Source organism: Onychomys torridus, chromosome 17 (genome assembly GCF_903995425.1).
Source record: "Onychomys torridus chromosome 17, mOncTor1.1, whole genome shotgun sequence".
NCBI lineage: Eukaryota > Metazoa > Chordata > Mammalia > Rodentia > Cricetidae > Onychomys > Onychomys torridus.
In genome coordinates, this window is record NC_050459.1 from 53,019,110 (window position 1) to 53,043,307 (window position 24,198).

At 39.7% G+C, this 24,198-nt stretch overlaps 1 protein-coding gene across 5 annotated transcripts in view; it reads right to left on the reverse strand.

Annotated features, from left to right (window-relative positions):
• Clcn3 (chloride voltage-gated channel 3) overlaps window positions 1–24,198 on the reverse strand; it is an 82,284-nt gene that overhangs the window by 35,241 nt on the left and 22,845 nt on the right. Inside the window, exon 1 of one of the 5 annotated variants that reach the window (XM_036209453.1) lies at window positions 11,275–11,628. The exons of 3 other annotated variants lie outside the window; for them this stretch is intronic. In XM_036209453.1, the coding sequence (XP_036065346.1) occupies window positions 11,275–11,353 (79 nt within the window). In that variant the 5' untranslated portion in view covers window positions 11,354–11,628. Of the gene's footprint in view, window positions 1–11,274; window positions 11,629–24,198 lie in introns of those variants that run through there. One more of the 5 variants, XM_036209456.1, reaches the window with a different exon arrangement.

Consider the following 24,198-nt stretch of genomic DNA (forward strand, 5'->3'; position numbering starts at 1 on the left):
ACCCAGCACAAATGTACTTCTTTATTTGGGAAAAGCACATACTTTCTCTGAACTGTACTCTTGACATAATTAAAAATAAAGTATATCATACATTTCTATAGAAAATGTTGTATGTTTTATATAACTTTGGCATATTTAATACAAATGCAAAGAACAAAACACAGAACAAACTAATGTGGTAAAATGCTAATAATTCAGGAATTTAGATAAAGCATGGAGGAGTCTTTATATTACTTTTCACTTCTCTAAGTCTGAAGATTCTTTTTACTTCCATGCTGAGAATCACGCATGCTAAGTGTACCATTAAACTACACCCTAGCCCTGAAACTGTTTAAGGAATCTACTACAGGGATTTAAAAAAAAAAAAAAAAAAAAAAAAAAAAGGCTCAGCCAGTAAAGTGCCTGCTGTGTATGCATGAAGACCTGAGTTCAGATCCCAGAACTCACCTCAAAATCTAGGTGCAGCAGTGAAATGTTGGGGGCACAGATAGGAGGACGCGTCTCTGGGGCCTGCTGGCTAGTGATTCTAGTCAATTAGCAAGCTCAACTAGTGAGAGACCCTGTCTCTCTCTCTCAAAAGGAGAGACAAGGAAAAGGAAGAGAGGAGGATTATAACAACACGAAGACAACTGGGAAGATGGCACAAAGGTACAGAGTACTGACTCCTCTTCTAAGGACCCAAGTTCGGTTCCCAACAGAATCACCTGTAACTCCAGATCCCTAGGATCTAATGCCCTTTTTTGGCTTCTGCAGGCAGCCACACACATGTGACACATACTCATGCAGACACACACACACACACACACACACACACACACACACACACGAACCAACGATCGAATGAATGAATCTTTACCAAACAATGAGGTGGAGACTGACTGAGGACGACACCATGCATCAACCAACCTCTGGCCTCCACATGTAGTTGCACACACATGCAGTCAGAATACATTCACTATACACACACCTCATGTATACAGGAGTCAACTACTAAATGCTCGACAAGCTCCAATACTTTTGTCCCCTGTGTTGCCCTTATCTGAATGGAGCTAAAGAGCTACAGACTTCTGATTTCACTACCTTTCTAACCAAACTCAGAACTTATATACCCTTCAACATACACATACAATAATACATCACTAGAACCACGAAAAGCATTTCTAGACTGTTTGTATCATGAAGATATGCATATGGCATATCTATTTCTCCAATACACTTGTGAACTGGAAAGTAGAAAGATTGCTATTCTCACTTTTATGAAATAGGAAAACAGGAGCACAACAAACATTTATAGTCATCATTCACATGCTTTGAGCTTAGTGATTTTCAAATAATTAGCCTACAGAAACTATTCTAACTTGCCAATTCACAAAATTATGCAGCAAATCAAAACTTCTGAAAACCAAAACTTTTCAAGAATTCAAATATTTTCTTTAGTATGGGATACCTCTAAATGGTTTTTATGTACTTTGTTCCACCAAACACACACAGACTCAAGCACATAAACTAAATTGAGAGAGAGGGAGAGAGAGAGAGAGAGAGAGAGAGAGAGAGAGAGAGAGAGAGAGAGAGAGAGAGGAAAAGACTACTCTAATACATCATAGAGATGCATAAACACCCCATATGTGCAGTAACTTTAAAGGTATATTTCCTAACATTAACCACAGTCATAAAGTATTCAAATACGTCATTTCTTTATATACAGTTCATAGCAATATATGTGTGTATAAGGTTTTACTTACATATGCAAAAGTGAGATGAACAGAAACCAATTACATGTGTATTAAATCTTTTAATAAGCAACAGATTGAACAACTTTATCTTTCAACATCATTTTACACATGAAATAGACAAGTTTTAGGCATTATCCAAACACAAACTGAAGTTCTCTTACACAGGGTAAACTTCTTTTATACTACAACAATTTCAAGAGCTGCTTAATATAGAAATGATAACATGGCTTTTCTAAAATTGATATATACAAATAAGCTCTGGAAAATAAAAAGATCTTCAAGATTAAGAGCTGCTTCCTTGATTATGCATTTCTTTGTCTTCAGAAAAAAAAAATGCCTCTTACAATTGGATTTTATTAACCTAAACTCACAGGATGCCATTTCTCCAAGCAAATGCTGCCCCCATTTGCTTATCTGCAAAGGCAGTAATGGAGATGTAGGAGAATACCTTTTGGAACTACAAATGAAGTCCCATGACCTTATTTCCTTATCCTGTCCACATTCTTCCCCTGACCATCAGAGACATGCATTACCAGGGAAAAGAGTAGAACAGTATAATTGGGGCTGGAAAGAAGGCTCAGCAGGGAGAATCACTCACTGCTCTTGCAGAGAACCCAGGTTCAATTCCCAGTACCCACACAGAAGCTCAGAGCCATCTGTAACTCCAGGTCCAGGGTTTATGATGCTCTCTTCTGGCCTCCGCAGGCATTGCACACATGTGGTACACATAAATACATACATGCAAAACACTCATACATAAAAATAAGAATAATTTTTATTCAACATTATTTCCAAGTTTCAAATTAATAATTCTGAAATCCATACAAAAGAGAAAGTCATAAAAGCAAATACTTTGAGCACAGAGATGATTTTCCTGATTTCAACAGTCTATAAGGAAAATAAATGGCTAGAATTTCTGCAAGAAGTCATATAAAGAACCCGTCTATATATATGAGATGTGCTGTGGAAAGAACCAAGTAACCAGGAGAGTCATAACAGGCCAGTGGTTGGCTTCAGCCTTTTCCATTTCCTGCAAGTGAAATACAGAGACCATACTTACTTACAAGCTGGCCATATCTATTTTAGATGATGAGTTTTTCATTTACACTTTCTGAAAGTTCTATCATTAAATGGACACACATATCATTTTTGATGAGCTGTTAAATATATTTTCTGTGATGCATTATAACTTAAACATTTTGATCACTTGACCACTGCAAACAGTATCTGAATTATATGTATATTCTTGGTCATCTTTTCTAATTAATTTCAACTTTTTCTTGTCCCCTTTTTCAAAGCCTACTCCCAAATATTTATTTATTTGTTTATTTGGGGTTTTTTTGTTTTTGTTTTTTCAAGACAGGGTTTCTCTGTGTAGCTTTGCGCCTTTCCTGGAACTCACTTGGTAGCCCAGCTGGCCTCGAACTAACAGAGATCCGCCTGGCTCTGCCTCCCAAGTGCTAGGATTAAAGGCGTGCGCCACCACCACCTGGCCCAAATATTTATTTTTAATAACCAGGTATATCTTCAAATTTAAAATGATTAATCAAGTAATTATCCTTATCAAAAGGACATTATTTGTGCAAAAGGCCCATATTAATGTTGCCCACTGGGTATCCCTTTACTTCTCTTCTGGTAACATATCTTAAGCTTTTTAAAGAAAACTTCTACCCCATGAAGTCTGCAGTCTTGATTTGGAGATCCATCAAATCCACGCCTCAGCCAAGAAAAAAGGAGTGGGGCTCACCTACCACGCACGAGGCGCTGGATCTGAACTCTCTGAGGGACAGCGGGGAGGGAGCCAATGAAAGAACTAGCTGCTGGATACATAAAGTTCAAACATACCGATACAAAGAATGAAACCAATTCATTTTAACAGCTAAACTATCAAAAGGATGTAAGCTGGCTCCTGCTACTTGGATTCCAAGATACGAAACTTATTAAAGTTTGTTAGCTCTCAAATTTAAGACCAATCCCCCCACGACCCTGCAATACACAGTGCGACACACACACCAGAGACAGACAGATACTTCTCTGGTAGAATATCTGCCTGCCAATCTAATGTCTACTTATAGTTACCTACCAGTTAAAATTTAGTAATAAAGAAGTCTGGACAAATATTTTCCTTCAGAGGAGCCTGGAAAAGAAATTCCATGACCTTCATATACTTTGATGTTAGAAGGTTTCAGAGAGTCAAATTCTAGCTTTGCTCACTATTAGCTTTGTGATCCAGCACACATTACTTATTAACCTCTTTTTTTTTTTTTTTTTTTTTTGGTTTTTCGAGACAGAGTTTCTCTGTGTAGCTTTGTGCCTTTCCTGGATCTTTTTGGTAGACCAGGCTGGCCTCGAACACTTACTAACCTCTTAGCCCATAGGTCCATTCTCTCACCCACTTTTAGCTTAGAGGCCAGTGTGTAGACCAGAAGCAGATAAGTATTAAGAAAAATTAATATTTGACAGACAAAAGGAAATTTAAAAGAACACAACTTTTAATTTTGTTCAAATGTTTTGGTGTCTAAGACTTCACTATATTATATTATACTTTGATATTCATCTAATATGATTAAAACATATAGTATTCATCTTAATCCAAAACATTGGCAATAGCAAAAGAGAAGGGGAAGAAAAAAAGTATCTTCTACATTTAGGCAAGGAATTCTTCAACTTTAGAGGTGGCAAGGGGAGTCTCAAATTTTAACTAATCATAATCATGCTGATATACATACAAAAACAAATCGCTTACAAGTATGACCAACAACATAATTAGCAGCGATTTCACAGCTGAAATACCAGCAACACTGAAAGACTTCACTTAGTTAATGAACTACAGACTGACCTGCAAGTGACTTCACCAATTGACTGTACTAAGAAGGCTTTTCAGCTTCATTTCATCCCGCTATGGCCACAGAACTATAAAACACTGACACCACGGACATAAAATGCACTATTTACTCATTATCTGTAACCTAAACACTGATTTGCAGAAAGCAAGTCTAACTGTTCATTGAAGAAATACATTTCTAGTAGAGAAAGAATTATCTTTTCAACAAGTGATGCTGAGGATAGCTATCCATGCAAAAGAATGAAACTAGACCCCCACCCCCCACCCCACACACGAACACAAACTCAAATTGATCCAAAAACAAAAATTAAGATTAGCTAAAAGTGTAAAACCCTTAGAAGAAAACATAAGAGTCTTCTGGCCCTGAGTTAGGCAATTAGATGTAATACTAAAGCAGGTGAAAAATGAAAAAGCGTATCAAGTGGACCAGTCAAAATTAAAATAACTTTTCCATGGAAAGGCTAGACTCTATCAAGTAGCTCAGAACTAAAAACAGTAGAAACACTAGCATTTGTTGAATGCGTATGTGCAACAGACACTGTTCTTAGTACAGTGCATCCAATACAATATTGAAAAGTAAGGATTAGTCTTTTTTTTTTTTTTTTTTTTTTTTTGGTTTTTTCGAGACAGGGTTTCTCTGTGTAGTTTTGGAGCCTGTCCTGGATCTCGCTCTGTAAACCAGGCTAGTCTCGAATTCAGAGATCCACCTGCCTCTGCCTCCTGAGTGCTGGGATTAAAGGCGTGAACTACCACCACCTGGCCTCCATTTTATAAATTTGAAAACAAGAATACTGTATGAAATAATATCAAGGTCACAATGTAAGTAGTGGAAATGTACTTTTATTCCAAAGTCTCTACCACTGTATTAATAGGATAAAACAAAAAATCATTTCATTCATTCATATATATTTAAGGGTAAGTGGACACCTTTGTCAAGAGTAGGTTCAGAATGATTCGTCAATGATTAATTCCTAAGCAAACGTGCATATGTACTTAGCCCATGGACAACTGGTCCAACCCTATCCATAACAACCACTATGGGAACTCTGCCTTTACTTCCAGGCCCCAGATCACTTTTTACTGTATTGCTTCAAATGCTACAATAAAGTGCTACGGGCTGGGGGGATGCCTCAGTGATTAGAGCACCTATATCACAAGCAAAAGCACCAGGGTCTGGGTGTCTCAAACCCACATAAATGCCAGGTAAGCATGACAACCAGCTGGTAATTTCAGCCTTGGAGACTAGAAGTCACAAAAGCAAATGGGCTAGTAAGACTAGCCCTACCCGCTGTTAGTGCAGAGTCTAACTGTTAGACCCAAATAAAGTTTGGGTCAAATAAAGTTTTCCTCAGCTAACAAGGTAAAGAATGATCAAGGGAGATTGCTAATATCAACCTCTAACCTCCATACTCACAGACACACACGTATGCATTTGCACGCACACAGGCAGGATAAAGAGAAAATGTTGTACTCTTAGTCATGGACAGTTTTTGCTCTCAGAACACACATCCCAGTCTGCTGTGATAACGCTTCCCACTTCCACCCTCACGCCTTTCCTTACACAGACTAACACACGCCTAAGCTAGTTTTTAAGACCTTTTGACTGCAGCCTACAGCATTCCGTACTGACACGGCTTACAGATACACACCTAATTCAAATCCAAGTTAATAAATGGTACTAGTTAGTAAGTTGTGACTTTTCACTTTTTGTTTTATCTTTTAAAAAATACTTGTCAATTTCATGACCAACATTTTAAACCTGAAAGTTTGCACAAAAGTAGAGAATAATAAATATCAAGATTGTCTACTTTTCCATAAATTAAAGATCTTTATATACCTCCTGGAAGCTCTCACTGTATAGTTGTTAAACAGTATTAAATGAAAAAATTATAAACTGCTGCATCTTACACTGAATTCAGTAATCAATTCCACAGTTATATAAACAGCACCCTAATTTTTTTCTCACTGATAAACACTCAAATGACACTCTTTCACAAAAAAGTAAACATACCATTGCTTAATAAGATTGTCATTTATTTCCACTGGGCCAATTTCCAAAGCTATGAAGGTGAACTTGGCGTTCCCACTGACGTTATATACTGCTCTCAGAGCAGACAAGGGTAAAGCACAGACACTGAACATTAGGGACAAAGGCGGGCAGACATCCATGTTTAAGTAGTCCCTGCCACAGAGTCACTGCTGTGTTGAGAGCAACAGGTCCAGCCACGCATTCTCTCCCTCTGGGAGCTTACTGATAGGGAATGGTCATCCTGCTAAGGGAAGAGAGGGTAAATGTAGCTTGAGAACAGAGGTCCCCGAGTTTTGTCGATTAAAGGGGCAGTGCCAAGGGCTGTCAATGTGACTCAGTTAGTAGCTATTTACTTAGCATGTACAAATCCTAAATTTGATCCCCAGCATTGTATAAACTGGACATGGTGGTACATGCCTGTAAGCCCAGCGCTTGGGAGGTAAGAGGCAGGAGGTTCAGACATTCAAAGTCATCTTCAACTACATATCAAGTTCCAGGTTAGACTGGACCACATGAAACTGCTTCAAAAAACAAAACAGGAGGGGTGGGGGCAATGCCCAGCATGGAGCTCTGCAGTCAGTAAGGGTCAGATAGATGGGGGCTAAATCAATGACAGTATAAATGAAATATAGAAGGTTATGCTCTGAAAATCTGTTCAGTCATCTAGTCACATTTAAGTACTTAAACCACAAAGACTCAGAAGGTAATACAGAATCCAAACAGAAGGCATACACTTAGCCAGTATCAGTGCAGAGCCCCGGCCTACTTCAATGTACTGTTTAGTTCTCTACTGTGTACCACCTCAATATCAAAGATGGCGCCTTAGATAGACAATGTAGACATAAGTTCCTATGCATACTGGAAGCAGGTTAAACATTCATTTCTGATCCCTGCCTATACAATGATCTGTAGACAGCATCAGAACAAATAATAAAATTTGCAAAAAAAGAAGCTGAAGTAAATTTTGGTCTGAATTATAAAGGAAAGAACACACATACACACACACCCCTAAAAATTAAACACATATTAATTAAAAATCAAAAATAAAATTTGAAAGTATAATTTAGGCCACTAGTCTCCTATGGAGGTATAAGGTAGAAACCTCAACACAAGAAAAATGCCAAAATTACAAATTTAGTGAATGTGGTAGGAAGTCTGCTCACATCCTGAAAAGTGAATATAAAAAGCATTTCTGATGTAGGATAAGCCATGAGATTATTTAAAATGAAGAACCACAGTAAAGTGTCTGTTGGTTACTTTTAGAAAATAGAGCTCGAAATAGTGAGATCCAGATTTTTTTTAACTGAAAGTGTAAATACTACGGGCAATATACACCTGACAACAGGATCTTGTTTCTAACAGTGCTTGAAGACAAACAACAGGGTAAAACAAAGCATCACTAATACCAAGCCATTTTCTTTTTGGTAACCAGAGCCTACAAGATGCCCTTTTGACAACAATATACTTTAACACCTGGATTTTAAAAGTTGTACAAAAAGTGGAGAACTTCTGTGTTTTCCGGAGGGAGGAAAAGCAAACACATTCACCGGGTATGACAGGGTAGGGAAAAAACATTCTCATGCAACAGAACCAATCATCCTCTGACTGGCTTGGTACCCGACAGCATTTATTCATTCTAGACTCCACCACAAATGCCTGGCAAATTCCCTGGTTCCTCAGAAAATGGCCTACTTAGTAGCACCTGCCAAAGGCGGACTTGTCTCTTCCTCTCCTAAGAGCCACAGAACACTCAGTCCAACAGCAGTAACAAGAAATTAACATCCTTGGCGATTTGTTTTCAATATCAAAGCCTTAAGTGACTGCTAGACTCAAGCGCAGATCATTTGAGGCTTGTACACGTGAGAAGAAGAATGTCTTATGATGGAAAGGGCCAAATGCTCTGAATCAAATTCTATTACATTTTAGCTATTAATATTACTGTTGTAGCTTCCATCAGTCTCCACAGTAATTTATATGAATGCAAGAGCTTCATAAGTAATTCAAATAAAACAATAGGTAGTCAAATATTTTTAAAGGCTTTTTACATGGAGTAAGTGGAATACTAACCCTGTCCCCTCCAGCCCCACAAGAAGTCCAGGGGCTGATGAGATGGCTCAGTGCACTGAAAACTGCAGTCAAGCCTGACAACCAGAATTTGAATCCCGTGACCACACGGCGGAAAGAGAGGAACTGATTCCCACAAGTGCCTCCATACAAATGCCATGGCACATGTGACCTCGGCCTCCTAACACACACAAATAAAATAAATGTAATAAATACAGCTTTTAAAGTCAAGATCACGAAAAGGGGTTAGTTAGTAGATGAAAGGAATTCAACCCCCAAGTGACTTAGACTTCATAAAAAAAAAATTAAGAAAGCCAACATAGTGAATAAAACTAGCAGTACAAATAAAGTTTTTTTTCTTCCTGCCAAAAAAATAAATAAATAAGAAAGAGACAAATTATGAAAACCTGGTTGTTTCCATGTAGCATATTTACTTCCAAAGATGGCAGTTTCTAGAATATCATTTTCATTTCTAATAATATAGAAATGATTTCTATCTTGAGTCTACTTTTCTTCTAGCCACTAAAATATGTACTAAGGTAAAAAGCTTCATTATTTTGTTTTTATTCATTTATTTTATTCATATTATTTTATTTATGCTATTCATTTTTATCCCACCCTGAAAAGTGGTGATTAAGTCCAATTACCCACAGAGCTAATTCCTAGCTCCAGCTTTACTAAACATATCCAGGCTTACTTTATCAACACCCTCTACAATTTTATACTTCGAATTTTGCCTCCTTCCTCCTTACCAGCCCAAAGATCTGCTTCTAATTATTGCATTTTGTCCTCATGGGAAAGCTGGTTCCCCCTTCTTGATTTAAGTCACTTTCCTATGTCCATGTCACCATATAACTAACGGGTACACTGCAAACACGCCCTGCTTCCAAGGACCCTCAGCTCACACTGACAGAGGAAGTCTCATCCAAGAATCAGAGTGACGCCTGAGCTTCTAAGAGTGGTCCAGGCTTCAGGATAATGCTTCGGAAACCAAGGACAGGTCACAGAATTTTTTGTTTTCAGTTTCTTTCTTGGTAATATCTGTATGTCTAGTTTCATGGAAGTTTTGACATTTCTTATTTCTTGTGGGTTTTACAGAGAGTCTATAAATTAGTCATGCCAAAGACTACCAAGCCTAACCCTTCTAGTTTATCATTACTAACAGATGGATGTTGTCATCACTCAGAGAAGTACGGCCTGTCTGGTTTTACCATTTAAATATTGATTAGCAAATACTATGACATTTGAATAATCACTGTTCAGAGTATTACGAGAAAACTGGTGATGGGAACAAAGAGAAAGGAAAAAGAAAAACAACAACCTCAGAGAGTAAAAAACGAGAAAAAAATTAATCTTTGTACTTTTAGTTATATTTCCTCAGAAGTTCTAACATTATATATATATGAATATATATGTGGAAATGGTATATGGAAAGCAACTCAAAAAGCAAAGCACACTATATGGGCCATGATCTTGAAACAGTTTTCTTCTCAAAATATAAAAAGCAACCTCTTACTAAGCACAGAATTCTAGAGAAAAATGTTGCAAATATTTACAATCTAGTTATTGTTTTGCAGGTACACTATAACCAGCAAGTAGCTGTTGAATGCATTATAATTCCTAAATTCTATGGAACTTAAACTATCAAGATACAAAATGCACTTCAAATTTTCCTTATTTACCTTATAAACATTAATAAAAGTTGGGATTAAACCATAAAGTTTATAACATCAAGGAAATAATTCAAACTAATATGGCTCATATATGAAGTCATCTAGCTAAAGAATGTTTCTTGAATTTCACTATTTCTAGAACAACAAATGTCAACTAGTCTTTTTAAAAAAATAATCAATTTAAGAAAATGAGCAAAAGAGCAGTTTAATTAACACCTAATTAGTTTTAAGGAGACCAAGGCAGAGCCTGCCAAAAGATTAACACCATTACATTGGGTGCTCATCTGTTCTCCAACTACGGACTTACATTCTAGATGTACAAAAAGAGCCCTAAATTGTTTTATCCTATCAAGTTGTACAAGATACCTATGGGAGACAATATACAGTCTATCAATTAGCTAGGACATTAAATGAAAAAAATATTCAAATAAAAACATGTTCTTTCCTGCTATTTTTAAATGTTATAAAATGCAGCTAAGAGCTTTACTATTACTCTTTGGTGCAAAGTCTGCACGGTAATTGGCAGCAGCCAAACAGAATGGTATACCGGCACTTGATTTCACTGTGTAAACTAAAGAAAATATAAGTTTCCAGAGGAAGAAAAACACTACTTTGCAGGTGCCAACCACCCACCAGGACTTTAGCTAGCTGTAAAAGCAGCTTATTTTTGGAGTTAAACAGAGAGGATGTTCACACAGAAGATGGAGTCGGAGCCCTGTGTGATCTGAAGCAGCGCTAATCTGCAGAGAGCAAACAATCCGGGAGGCCCCAGCCCTGCTGGGAAGGCTGCATTCTCCCACACCGACAAGGCAGGGCAACTAAGCAGCAGCACACTGCAGCCAGAGGACAACAGCCAGCCTGTTCCCAGAACGGCTCGCCGCATGCACGACAGCCAACGGAGGACTCACAGCAAGGGGATGAGGCTCTTACCTCTTTTATGTAATTCCCTCAAGGGAATAGTGTCTCCTCCCCCGTCATAAGGCAAATAGGGATCGGAAGAATCATCCATGATCAGAATTTTTTAAAAGAAGAAAAAAAAGAAGCAGCAAACCAGAGAAGCTTGCGAGATTAAAAAGACGGTGGCATTTCTCCTCCCCCTGCTATAGCAGGCGAGGGAGATGCCATATTTGATGAGGTTGGAACTGTATAGTTCGACTGGCTGAAGCAACTGGGTTCTTCCACAGTGGATGATGTCATCAAAGGGAAATTATTGCAGCCTGGTTGCTAGTGGCTACAATCTAGCCCGGCTTAGAGGCAGCACAGCCTTCTTAATCAGGTCCTGCTGTGTGCGACCATGACTAAGCGCCAAGTCTAACAGCAGAAACTGGTTTGAGAAATTTAAAGCGCTCACAACACAGTTTCAATAGTAAGATGGGAGAAACGTTTATTGTTATTTTAAGAAAATATAAGACTTTAAAAGGTAATTCTAGATGCAAACAATGACCCTTTTCATGTCGAATGTAGGAAAACAAAATCAACACTAAAAAGGCTGTTTTATAAATGTACTAATTTATGCGTAATTCATGAGTCATAACAGTGAAAACTAGAACATACCAACAAGTTTCTCTGGAGTCTTGGCTTTAAGATTATGTTTAATTTTCTTTTAATCCTTTTATAGAAAATTTAAATGCTGAGTCACTGAGTTGAATGAATGGTGTTTTATCTCCTTTACTAATCCCCTCCAGCAGCCTCCTGTTCCCTTCCTTCGAAGCCCAGCCAGGACACACTCTAGTGTAGGAAAAAGGTGAAAACTTACCAGTATACTAGTGACTCTTACATGTACAAATCATGCAAAAAAAGATGTATTATGTAGCAGACTTTCTATTTGGGTACTAGTTTCTATCTTACAGAAGACTTTTAGTAGTAAAATGTGTATCAAAGTTAGCTACTGCCACTGTCTCTTTGCTAGAAAATTTCAAGTTTAGGAATGTAACTTTTTGTTTTTAAAATGGCTATTCCAAACATAACTAGTGCTCATGTGTGACAGGGGTTCAAGTTTTACAGATTCTTCTAGGATGCACAGACTAAAGCATTCTTCTAAAATGCCTCTTACATAATTAACTTCTTAAATAAAAGGGTGATATCCACCATGACAATTGTCTATGCAACTTGGGCATGAAGGTCTATAAACGCATTTTCCTCAGTCTTGAATTGAGACGACCTCTAAGATCCAACTCTGTGTTCCTGAAAACTGCATGTAAGAAAGGGACAACGTTTATTCACTTAGCCTCCTCTGTTTTCAGTTATTCTGGAGTCTGTTCTCTCCCAAGTTTGTTAAGTTAAATAGGTTTCTATATTTCAAAAGCTCAAAACTCAAACAGCTTACAAAAGTCCACAGGAAATTTGGAAGTCAAGACTCCAGGAAAAGAATCCAGACCTCAACTAGTATGGCCAGGTAGTCTATTTATTTAACCCTGATGTGAGCAATCAGCATTTAACAGGAATGGATGTGGTACTTTTTTTTTTTTTTCTGTGCATTTCAAATTCTCTTTGGAAATTCTATTTTAAGCAAGGAAAGCTATGACAAAGAGTCAATTTTACTAAATTAGCTTAATGGAGATTTGGTTGGTCACTTGCTGGTTCTTTGGTAAAATATACACTGCATAGCACTCAGAAATCATTTCACCTGTAGGAGACCATCTTCTTCCACACCTTAACAGAGCATGAACACCTTCCTGCAAACCTCTTCCCTGGCATTTGTGCACACTCTCTGAATTTGGTCACAGAGAATGAAGAGGACAGTACTAGAGGAGGAGTATCAGATCTGTGAAATGTTGACAAGGTCAAGTAAATTTGCAGCCATACTGACTTACTTTTCCTGCATGCTGAACATGTGCCCTACCACTAGGTCGCATCCCTGCCTCTTCATTAGACTTTTTTAAACAAATATATTACTTTTATGATAATGAATGTGAAGGGTTTTATTTTATTTCAAAAGCAAATTTTTCATGCATAACAGGATTCACAGAAGACACTTTCTCTTCAGACACATTTGAAAACAGTAGGCACTAAACTTTAGTTGACAACAGCCCTCTTCCCTAATAAGGAGGTGGAAAGGCACAGCAGAGCTTTCAGAAAGGCAATCCATTAAAGCTACACAGATGGCTGCAAAGTTAACCACCACTAAACAAAGAAACATAGAGTCTAAGAAGTCAACCCTACAATAAACTGAATCACAAACCAGTTCTGGACTACCTCATGAAGCTGAGACTGCTCACCTGGGCAAACACATTTTCCAGTCTCACTGCCAGAAGAAGACAAGGTACACCGGAAGGTGAGGCAGAAGGACTGTGACCAGGAAATTAAAATGGATCACAATCAGGGTGTGGTGGAAGCCAGGGGAGCAGGGAGCAAGGTCCAGAATCCCGAAACACAGCATGCAGGAAAGGCTCAAAGGAGAGACTCTGAAGAACCAAACTCACAGACCAAAGGGGTAGCGCACACACAGGACTTGCAGAACCCGTCTAGTCAAGCACATCCTTGATTCCAACCTCAACGTCACGGAAGTCGGGACAAATCGGACTATTTATACTGTGATATCACGACGGTCCAACCTGCTAGACACAATAACACTAATGATCCAAGAAAACTACCATCTTTTTGTTACATTTCAAACGGGACAAACAGCTGAGGAGCCCAGAGGTTCTCCCAGCATCCCTCAGTCCCTACTGTAACAAGGTGTGGCTGTCATCCCACCCACCACCCTGAACTCTCCAGGCCTTCCCCCAGAGGCTCTTCCCTATACAGTCCAGGCATGTTGGTGGTCCCAACCCCTTTTCCCTTTTGTACTTTGGCCTCCTGGCTGCTGCACGGCGTTCCCCTCCCTCTACTCCTCCCCCTATGTCCCAGCTCAGCCTGGTCATGTCCACTTTGGACTCTCCAGATATCCCTGCCTCTGGCTATGCTCTCCCACATATCTACAATAAATCTTCTCCTCCACCATACCTAGGAGCAGTCATGTCCTTTCCTTTTTCTTTTTTTCATGTACTTTTAAAAACATATTATTTCAACAAATTAACAAGCATACATTCTCTCGCTCCCTCTCATGCCAGGTATTGAACGCTTACAACAATGACTTTTCCTGAATGACCGTGCAAGCTGAACACACTGAAATTATACACTGTCTACACTCGGATTACAATGCAACGATACTATAAAATTGCTTAGAAATAGAACCAGAAGCCGGGCTGTGGTGGCGCACGCCTTTAATCCCAGCATTTGGGAGGCAGAGGCAGGTGGATCTCTGTGAGTTCGAGGACAGCCTGGTCTACAGAACAAGATCCAGGACAGGCACCAAAATTACATGGAGACACCCTGTCTCGAAAAACAAAACAAAAAAAAAGTTCTCATATGTTCTGAAATTCATTACACTTCTAAATAACTCAAGGGCTACAGTAAATACCATTGTGGAAGTGAAAATGAAAATTAATGGTGATTACCAAAGATAACAGCATAAAGATTCAATAGTATCTATAGAGAAATTTATAGCCTTAAATACACTCAATTGAAATAGAAAGCCAAAGAGCTAACCATTTACAGAAAGTAGAAGATAAAGCAAGTCAAGAATCAGAAAACAGAAAGACTGACTGTTCAGTCTATGATGATACCATTAGTTACGGAAGGAAGAGGAAGGGGAACAGGAAAGAGGGCACAAAGAAAGGTGGAGAGAGACTGAAAAGCAGGGAACTAAAAGACAACACCACTGCCCACTAATGGGGGGAAATAAACCAAAGGTACCGAAACAAGTGTGTCTGGAAAGACTTCCTCCTATACATAGGCCCTTCATCTCTAGGAAAGCACAACACGGGTGGTGTTTAAAACTGGTTATCACAGCCATAATGCTAGGGCAACAGGCTATCTCCATGTTACAATAAATAAATGCACACATGCATTCATCCTAAACACACATGCACACCATCATTCAGGTCTAAAGGTAAACAAAGCTCTTATAAAAATAATAGAGGAGGAATGTCTTCATGACTTGAAAGTACATTTTTCTCAAAATACAAGAACATGGATCATAGGGGGAAACATCACATAGGACCCCATTACAATGAAAACACCTGTTCCTAACATGACAATGGCCATGTAGTAGAAAGCATGTACAACACCTTTATCCACTTAAGAGTTTGTATTGATTTAAAACAATCTCTAAAATAGACAAGACAGTAGCGGGGAAAGGTCCAGTACTTCAAAAAGACTTCAAACAGCTACTACACACGCGAAGATCCCTAACCCCTTTGGCCACCAAGAAAATGCACATTATAATCACAATCTCAAATACGCAGTGTGTGGCACTAGCAAGTGGTTGGTGAAAGTGCAGCAATGGAAGCCAGTAACCTTGGACCACACCTACGGCAAACGTAACCTGCCATCAGTTCACACCTAGGACAGATGAGATTGGCGCACAGATGTACGCATAATTCTGAAAATAACAGTTTGTAACCACCAAAACCATAAAGATCTATCAAAATTAAATGTGTTGAATTGCAGTAAATATAGAAAAAGAATGATCTCACTGTGTGGAGTAAAATCACAAACAGCTACTACCATCAACACATGAATGATTCTGGAAAACCATACCATAGGAAAGGAAGAAAAAAAGGCATATGAAACAAATTATTCCATTTTTAACTTTCAAAAACAGGCAATATTAAGTTGAATTCTTAAGGATGGGTATACTTCAATGATCAAATCCCAAAGTGAATTAAGAAAGGTGACCAGGGAAGGAAGGAAGGAAAGCTCCCTCTGAACAGGAAGAGGCAGTGATCAGACAGCCGGAGCATGCGCTTCTGGAATAGGCTCTGCTTGCTTCCTTACCTGGGTGGACTGCAAGAGCTTCGCCTTGTAATGACACAGAAAGCTCTATAGCGACTATCTATGCATTCTCTAAGTGTGTCATGTCACAATTCCAGTCTCCGAGTTAGAAATGCATCCTGAATAGCTCTAGTTCTACTAACATCTAATGTGGATTTCAATACTCCCCCAACCAAATTCTCTTAGTGTAACATTACTTACCATTTCAAATAACAAGTTTATAAGTGGCTTCACTGACTTTCATACTTCTAAGCATTACTTATAAGAAATTACCATTGTTCATAAATCTCCCAAGCAGTTCCTACTTAATCGTGCTCACTCAGTGGGGGAAAGTTAATTTGTTATGCCCACTCCTTCACATCTAACTGGGTGGTAGAGCAAGTATAACACAGTACTCATTGACTTCTTTGGACCTTTAAAAAATCTTACTGTTTTTGCAGGGTTAAAGCAACATTTGCAGATGGGATTTTAGATACAAGTAGCCAGGTCATGTACTGTAATAAAAAACAAACACTTCTTTCCAGTGATACCAACTCAGTATTTTCAGGATTTCGTTGGTACTTTTGGCTCATTTTATCTAGGCAGGCACCAACGGATCAATATCATGTTCTTTTTCCTAGTACATTTAAAACATTCCAGCCAGGCGGCCGTGGTGCACGCCTTTAATCCCAGAACTCAGGAGGCAGAACCAGATGGATCTCTGTGTTCGAGGCCAGCCTGGTCTACACAGTGAGATCCAGGAAAGGCGCAAAGCTACACAGAGAAACCCTGTCTCGAAAAACCAAAACCAAAACAAAACAAAACCATTCCAAATCGCAACACTGCATCAATTTAACGTAGTTTAATGTTGCCTTACTGTTACATAAAAGTACACATTTGGGCTTCTACTCACATTAAGCAGGCTGCTCTGACTGAGCAGCCTGGGGATGCCGGCCCAGAAAACGTTGACACGGGAGTTGGCAACAGAGAGAAGGCTATCGAATGCATGAAGAACATGACCTTGCTTACAGCAGACTAGATGAACTTTGGGACAGTTTATTTCTAAAAATAATTCTGAGTAGACCATTTGAAAGCCCCTGGATTTTCTCCAACAGGCAGCCATTAAATACAGTTACCAGAGTTGCTTTAGGCCAAAGCCCAGGGTCTGGGAGTCCCAAAGAAATAGGCTTGGTCACTGTGCTGGCTAATTTTATGTCACTTGACACATGAAAAAATACCTCCATGAGGCTGAACTGTAGGCAAGCATGTAGTGCACTTTCTTAATTAGTGGTTGATGTGGGAGGACTCAACCCATTGTGAGTGGTGCCAGCCCTGGGCTGGTGGTCCTAGATAAGGAAGCAGGCTGAGCAAGCCATGAGGAACAAACCAATAAGCAGCACTCCTCCATGGGCTCTGCATCAGCTCCTGCCTCTGGGTCCTGCCCTGTGTGAGTGCCTACTCTCATTGCTTTTAATGAATTGTTCTATAAAACTGAGAGAAATCAACCCTTTCCTCCAAGTTGCTTTGGTCATGTTTCATCACAGCAATAGCCCCCTCTAAGTAGGATAGCTACCTATCACAACAAGCCAATTAAAGAGAGAAGTAGTGGTGAGAAGCAGGAAAAGAGATTTTTTTTTTTTTTTTTTTGAGCTGAGGATCGAACCCAGGGCCTTGCACTTGCTAGGCAAGTGCTCTACCACTGAGCTAAATCCCCAACCCAGGAAAAGAGATTTAACAATGCTAAATGCTGTAGGGATCCCACACCTCTGACAGCCAGGAGCATCTGCACTGACATGCACATACAACACATACATATAATGAAAAGTAAAAAGAAGTTTCTGTATTAGGGTTTTCTTGAGTCACAGAACTTATAGAATGAATATATTCATATGTATAAATTGTAGAATGTGTGTGTCTATAATATGGGAATGAACACACACACACACACACACACACACACATACATACATACATACATACATACATATATTCATTCCCATATTGGAGTGACTTATGGGCTGCAGTTCAGCAGCAGCTAGCTATGAATAAAAAGTCCAAGGATGCAGAAGTTAGTTGCTCAGTCCCATGAGGCTGGGTGTCTCAGCTGGTCTTCTTTATGTGCTGGAACCCTGAAGTAGACTCCACGGCCAGTGAAGAATGGATGGGGTGACAAGGTGAGGGCAAGCAGGGAAGAGCAAACACACCCACTTCCTTCTTCCACTGTCCCTCCAGCAGAAGGTGTGGCCCAGAGTAAAGGTGTGCCTTCAACCTCAGGACTGGGGTCATAAGTGTGCTCTCCATTTCTGGATTATAGTTCATTCCAGATATAAACAAACTGACAACCAAGAATTGCTATCAGTATATAACCCAACCTTTACTAAAGATTCTCAATGTATGGCTAGTGAGTTTACATTGCCCAATTTGACATTAAATTTGGCATGGTGCCGAACATCACTTAGTAGAACAGTACTAGCAATACTATTGACAGACACCAAGTAAGATGATATAGTTAAAAGCAGCTTGTCAACTCTCAAAGTCAGCATGCATAAACCATCTTTAAAATGCTGTTGCCAAATAAAATGATCTAACTCAGAATTTCTTTCTTGGATTTCTGAGCAACACCACAACTTCCTACTACAAAAAATTCCCTTTGCTCTTAAACATGGACACTGTACTAAATGGCTACTCTTGAATTACTATGCCAGAGTTTTCTACTTGAGGGAGCAAACACAGAATTTCATTATTATTCACAAAAGCAATCAACTCCAACTCCTAGCATTTCAACTTTTCTCTTCTAGCAACAATCTCTAACAGTGTCTTTAATTTTTTTCATATAATATATTTTGGTCATATTTTTTCCTCCCCTATTTCTTCCCAGATCTTCCCTATCTTCAACACATACCTAAATTCTCTTTCTCTCCTCTCTCTCTCCTCTCTCTCTCTCCTCTCTCTCTCTCTCTCTCTCTCTCTCTCTCTCTCTCTCTCTCTCTCTCTCTCTCTCCCCCTCCCTCCCCTCCCTCCCTCCCTTCCAAAAACAAAAATACATGGAGTCCATTTCATGTTGGCCAACTATTCCTGGGCATGGGGCCCACCCTGGAGTGTGGTTGATATATCCATTGACTCTCCATTGGGAAAAAGTGGTTTTTCCCTTTCCCAGCAGGTATCAATGTAAGCAGCTTGTATCCTACCATCACTTTTAACACACTTTACCAGGTCATGTCCTTCTTGTTACTTTTACCCTGTACTTCTTCTCCCTGATTGCCAATCTATTCGCCCACACCACAGCAGACTCCTTGTATCACTGCCTAGCTTTAGTACTCTCAGTGAGTTCCTATTGCCTTCAGGGGAAATCCCATGCTAAGTTGCATGATCTAGGTTTTACTTTGCTACTTCTTCACTCTCAGGCTAGTCCTTTCTTAAATGCCCACTCTGCTCTCCAGACACTGTCCTCCCTGGAGCTTCCAGCGATGAGGCTTCAGCACTGGCTGACTCTGTCTCCAAGTGCACACACACTCAAGCTCCCATCCCATCAGTCCACGGCTTCCTCCTTTCACCTGCCTGAACTGTAGTGTTCTCCAGTTTTTAACCTTAACTGGCAGACATGTCATCATCCTACCACTTACATGTTCTCATATTCATCATCCCTACATAGCACATCCTCCCTCCCTAGATAGCAACAACCTCAAAAGAAGACCACAGCGTCCTCACTCACTCCACTAGCCTAAGCACTACTCATCTTGGCATCTGGTCCATAAAGTAGCCTAGTAATTATTTGTGGACTGGGAAATATACAGTTAAAATTAAGTCTATAAAATAGAGTCTATATGTATATAAAATTATACCAAAAAAAAGGGGGGGTCAACAACCAAAGATGATAACCAAGTTAGGTGATTTGCATTTTTAACTGCCAGGTCCAAAGGAAATAAACTCCACTTCCCCAAACTCTAAAAGGTAGTCTATATATCCAGAAATGAGCTCAAACTGAACTACAGGATTTCTAGTAGTTAGATAAAGGACAGCATTCCTCAAGAATTTGGGAAACCTGTTCCCATCTGCCAAAAGGAGTCATTTTCCTTGCCCTTACCTCTGGCAGAAGGGACTTAGGGCTCTCCATTGACATACACTGTGGCTGCAGATCAAAACCCATGTCAGCCTCCAGGCTCTGTCAGGATCACAAGTACTGGTTAAACATCTCAAAGCCCTCCCCAACACCAGCCTCCTGGTCCTCCCCTCCCCGTCTCCCCCAGCCACTCACTCTCTTAATAACCCGCTATTCACACTATTCTCTGCTCTCACTCTGAATCACTCTTATTCAGTCTCTCTCTCCCCTCCCCCAACTCTATTCTCTAGCTCTCTTTTTTTAATTACATAATATTTTTATTGCTTACTCAGGAATTTCACATCACTCACCCTAGTCACATCCACCTCCCAGTCCTCCTAGATCTGCCCACCTTTGTGACCGCCCCCCCCCCCACAGAAGAAGAGAATGAAGAAGGGAAAAAGGTCCAATTTGTGTTGTTCCTTTAGTCACTGGAGCATGGTCAAACTCCCAGTGGTCAGCCCCTTAGAGAAAACTGAGTCCTTCCGTGCCTGCACCCCACCAGAAGCCATCAACTGTGGAGAGCTGCACGTCAGCACCCTTACCGCACTTTTTTAAGAGTTCTCTTCAATCACTTTCTGTCTAAGCTGTCACTTTCTTGGGTATGGGGGGAGGGGTTGTCACAGAAGCCGTCTCTGCCCTCCTTCTGAACTGTGTGAGTCTGCAGCCTCTCTCTCATCTGGATAGCTAGCCAGCTGTTTCTACTACTCTCTCCAACTCCCGCTTCCCTAGCCCTGGCCACATTCAGTCTGCTTCCTCTCTGCTCTGGACTCTTCCCGGAGCCTCTGGCTGTTCTCTATCTACAGTAACACCCTTCATCCTATCATGGAGTGGCCATGTTGGCAGTGTCATTATGTGCCCCTTGCAAACATCTTGTCCCATTGGGGAACTAGAATTTCCTTTGGACCTGACATCAATCTTATATTTTTCTTAATTTCTCATATTCTCTACAAGCGTATTTAGATTTTATGTTTAAAAGTTAACTATTTCTAACCATGGGTAGGGGAGCATGAAAGACAGGGATATTGAGACAGGTTTTCACTATAGCTCTAGCTAGAATGAACCTGGGTCTGCAAACACATGCCATCACGTCTGTTAATTCTTGTGTGTGTGTGTGTGTGTGTGTGTGTGTGTGTGTGTGTGTGTATGTGTGTGTATATGTATGTATGTAAGTACGTATGTATGTATGTATCTACCTACCTACCTACCTACCTTCCTTTGCAGTACTGGGACTTGAACCTAGGGACCTGGACATGTAAGGCAAGCACTCGACCACTAAACTATATCCCCTGCCTTTTCCAATCCACCTTTAAAAGTACTTTATTTCATAATAGAAAGATCCTGAGTACTTCTTACTCATTTTCCCAACTGTTAATATTTTATATTTCCATGGTATATTTGTCAAAATTAAAAACTAACATTGGTAAACTCCAAACTTCATTTGGACTTTAGAATTTTTCTCTACATGTCATCTTTGTATTCTAGATTCCAGTTCAGGGTACCATACTTCACTTGGTTACCGTCTTTTAGTTTTTGACCGTTTTCAGATATGACTTGTTTCCGTGACCTTTACTGGTCAGGTATCCTGGAAAGTGTCTCCTATTCTTTACCTATTATTTTTTCTGAAGAATAGATTTGGGTTATCGATCTTTGGAAAAAAGAATACAAGGATGACATCTTCAGGGGTATATCAATCTTAGCTCATTGGTGATATTAATAGTTATCATTTGAATAACAACATTTGCCAAGTTTCTCCACTAAAACGTTTGTTTTTCTACCTACCCCTGACTCTATTCTTTGGAACTGTCATTAACTCGAGCCCACTTGCAAGGAAGAAAGATGTTGGAATTAAGCTCCTTCTCCATAAAGTTGCAAAGCAACATCAATTTTTGGAATTCTTCCTCAAGCTAGACTAGTCTCTGCCCCCAGCCCCGTTTATTTATAGCATTTATAGCACTGATGTAGGCTTACTTCATACTTAGAACAATAATCCACATTCTTTCCCTGTGGTTCCTCTGACATGATCCCAATAGCTTTTTAAAGTATTTTCTTGTTTCTGATACTGTAAGGTACTCCAGGCTCATTTTATATTTTCCCATACCAGTCCTAGAACCAACATTTCCCCCTACAGCAATCCAAATCACTATTAAATCTTTAAGTGAATCATAAAATACTTTTATGAGTCCAGGCTAAGCTATCGAGATATCATGACATAATCTATTTGATGGCTGGGATGCTTAAATTTTGGATATCCATGCAAAATTGCCACAAAGGATTTTCAGGTATAATAAAACACTTCTACAATTTCTTCTACCATAGTCTTTTTTTTTCTTCCTAAACTAGTCTAAACCACATATAGGGGCACATGCATTTAATCCCAGCATTCAAGGGGTAGAGGCAGATGGATCTCTGTGAGTTCAAAGTGAGCCTGGTCTACATGCTGAATTCGAGGCCAGCCAGAACTACAGAGAGATCCTGTCTCAAAACAAATAAATACAACTAGTCTGGACTGAGTAGGCAGTCTAGATATTTTTCTCCTTGTTTTTCAGATAAGGAATTGAGAAGCAGGAGTGATAATCACTGAAGCGTCAGAAGACCTCTTAATATGGCTCTGCTCTGCTTCCCACCACAGTCTCAATTCTGTCACTTTTCCTCCTGATTGCCACTACCATTCTGGTGGGTTCTTGTGCAATGCAGTTATGACAGTCTAAGAATTACTGCCTCCCACCCAATTGAAAAGTCTATATTTCTACAGGTAACTAGCTAAACCAAACTTTCCTCTATAAATTCATGATTCCAAATAAAAAGGAAAAAAGGCTCCTAAAATCTATAAAGTATGAACAGCTAATATACTCAACAGATGGCTGTTGAACAAAATGCATTAAGGAGCTCCTCCTACATGCATACCTGTAGTGGGTGGCTGTTGGAACCATGCCTTGAAGCATCACCCCTAGTGAGGTAGCAGGAAGCTGTTTACTCCTGCCTATGACCTTGAGGTACACGCCCTTGGGGCGTGGCCAAGGGGACCCTTAACTCCTGGGATGCACGAACCTGGGGCTGTCTCTTCGGTGCTTCAGGGCATGGATCAAACAGCCACCCACTACACATACCAATATTAGATGTTATAAGGAAAGGATAAATAATCAGTACGTATGGTTGCCCATGATAAACTTATATATTCTTTCCCGTGAAGTTTGGAACTAGGAGGAGGATTGGGAGTTCAAGGCCAGCTTCAGGTACATAGTGAATTCAAGACTAGCCTGAGCAACAAGAGACCCAAAAAACAAACAAAGCGAAAAAGTCAATTAAAAAGCATCCAGTCCTAAGAGAACTATGTGAAGAACATAAACTACTTATAAACCAAAAGGAACAAGTAGGATGATGTTACTGAAAAAATAAAAAATAAACACTTGCAATACTGGAGTAGGACTAGCAACGGCCAGCACAAATGAGGCTGAGGAAAGCAGACACTGGAAGGCAATGTGGACAGCTACCGGGAAGGGCCGCAGCAGCTGCAGCTCCAGATAGGAACATGGAGGCTGTCCAGGAGTCCTGGGGGCTGACTTAAGGAGCCAAGAACAGTGATGACTGTAAGGAAAGGACCCCACAAGGACCTGGAGAAATGGTAGCCAGACACAAGGCAAACAGCCCATTTACCAGTAATAAATACTTAAGTTATAAATCAAGTGTAAGAGCTACTGACAAAATACAGTTTATCCTCCTGCAATAACAAATGTATCTTTATCACAAACATGGAAGTGTAAGGTGGATTTTTTAATTTTGTAGCCAAATTGTTACTACTTGAAAAACCCTGAAACAAAGAAAAATGTAGTCATATTCCATGAGCAAGATAAAAAACATTATTTTCAGGTCTTTTTTCCAGCCTTGTACATATAACTAAGAGAACTGGAATATTATACAGAGAGTTGACACATAAAAACCTTGCCTGTAGTCAGCCA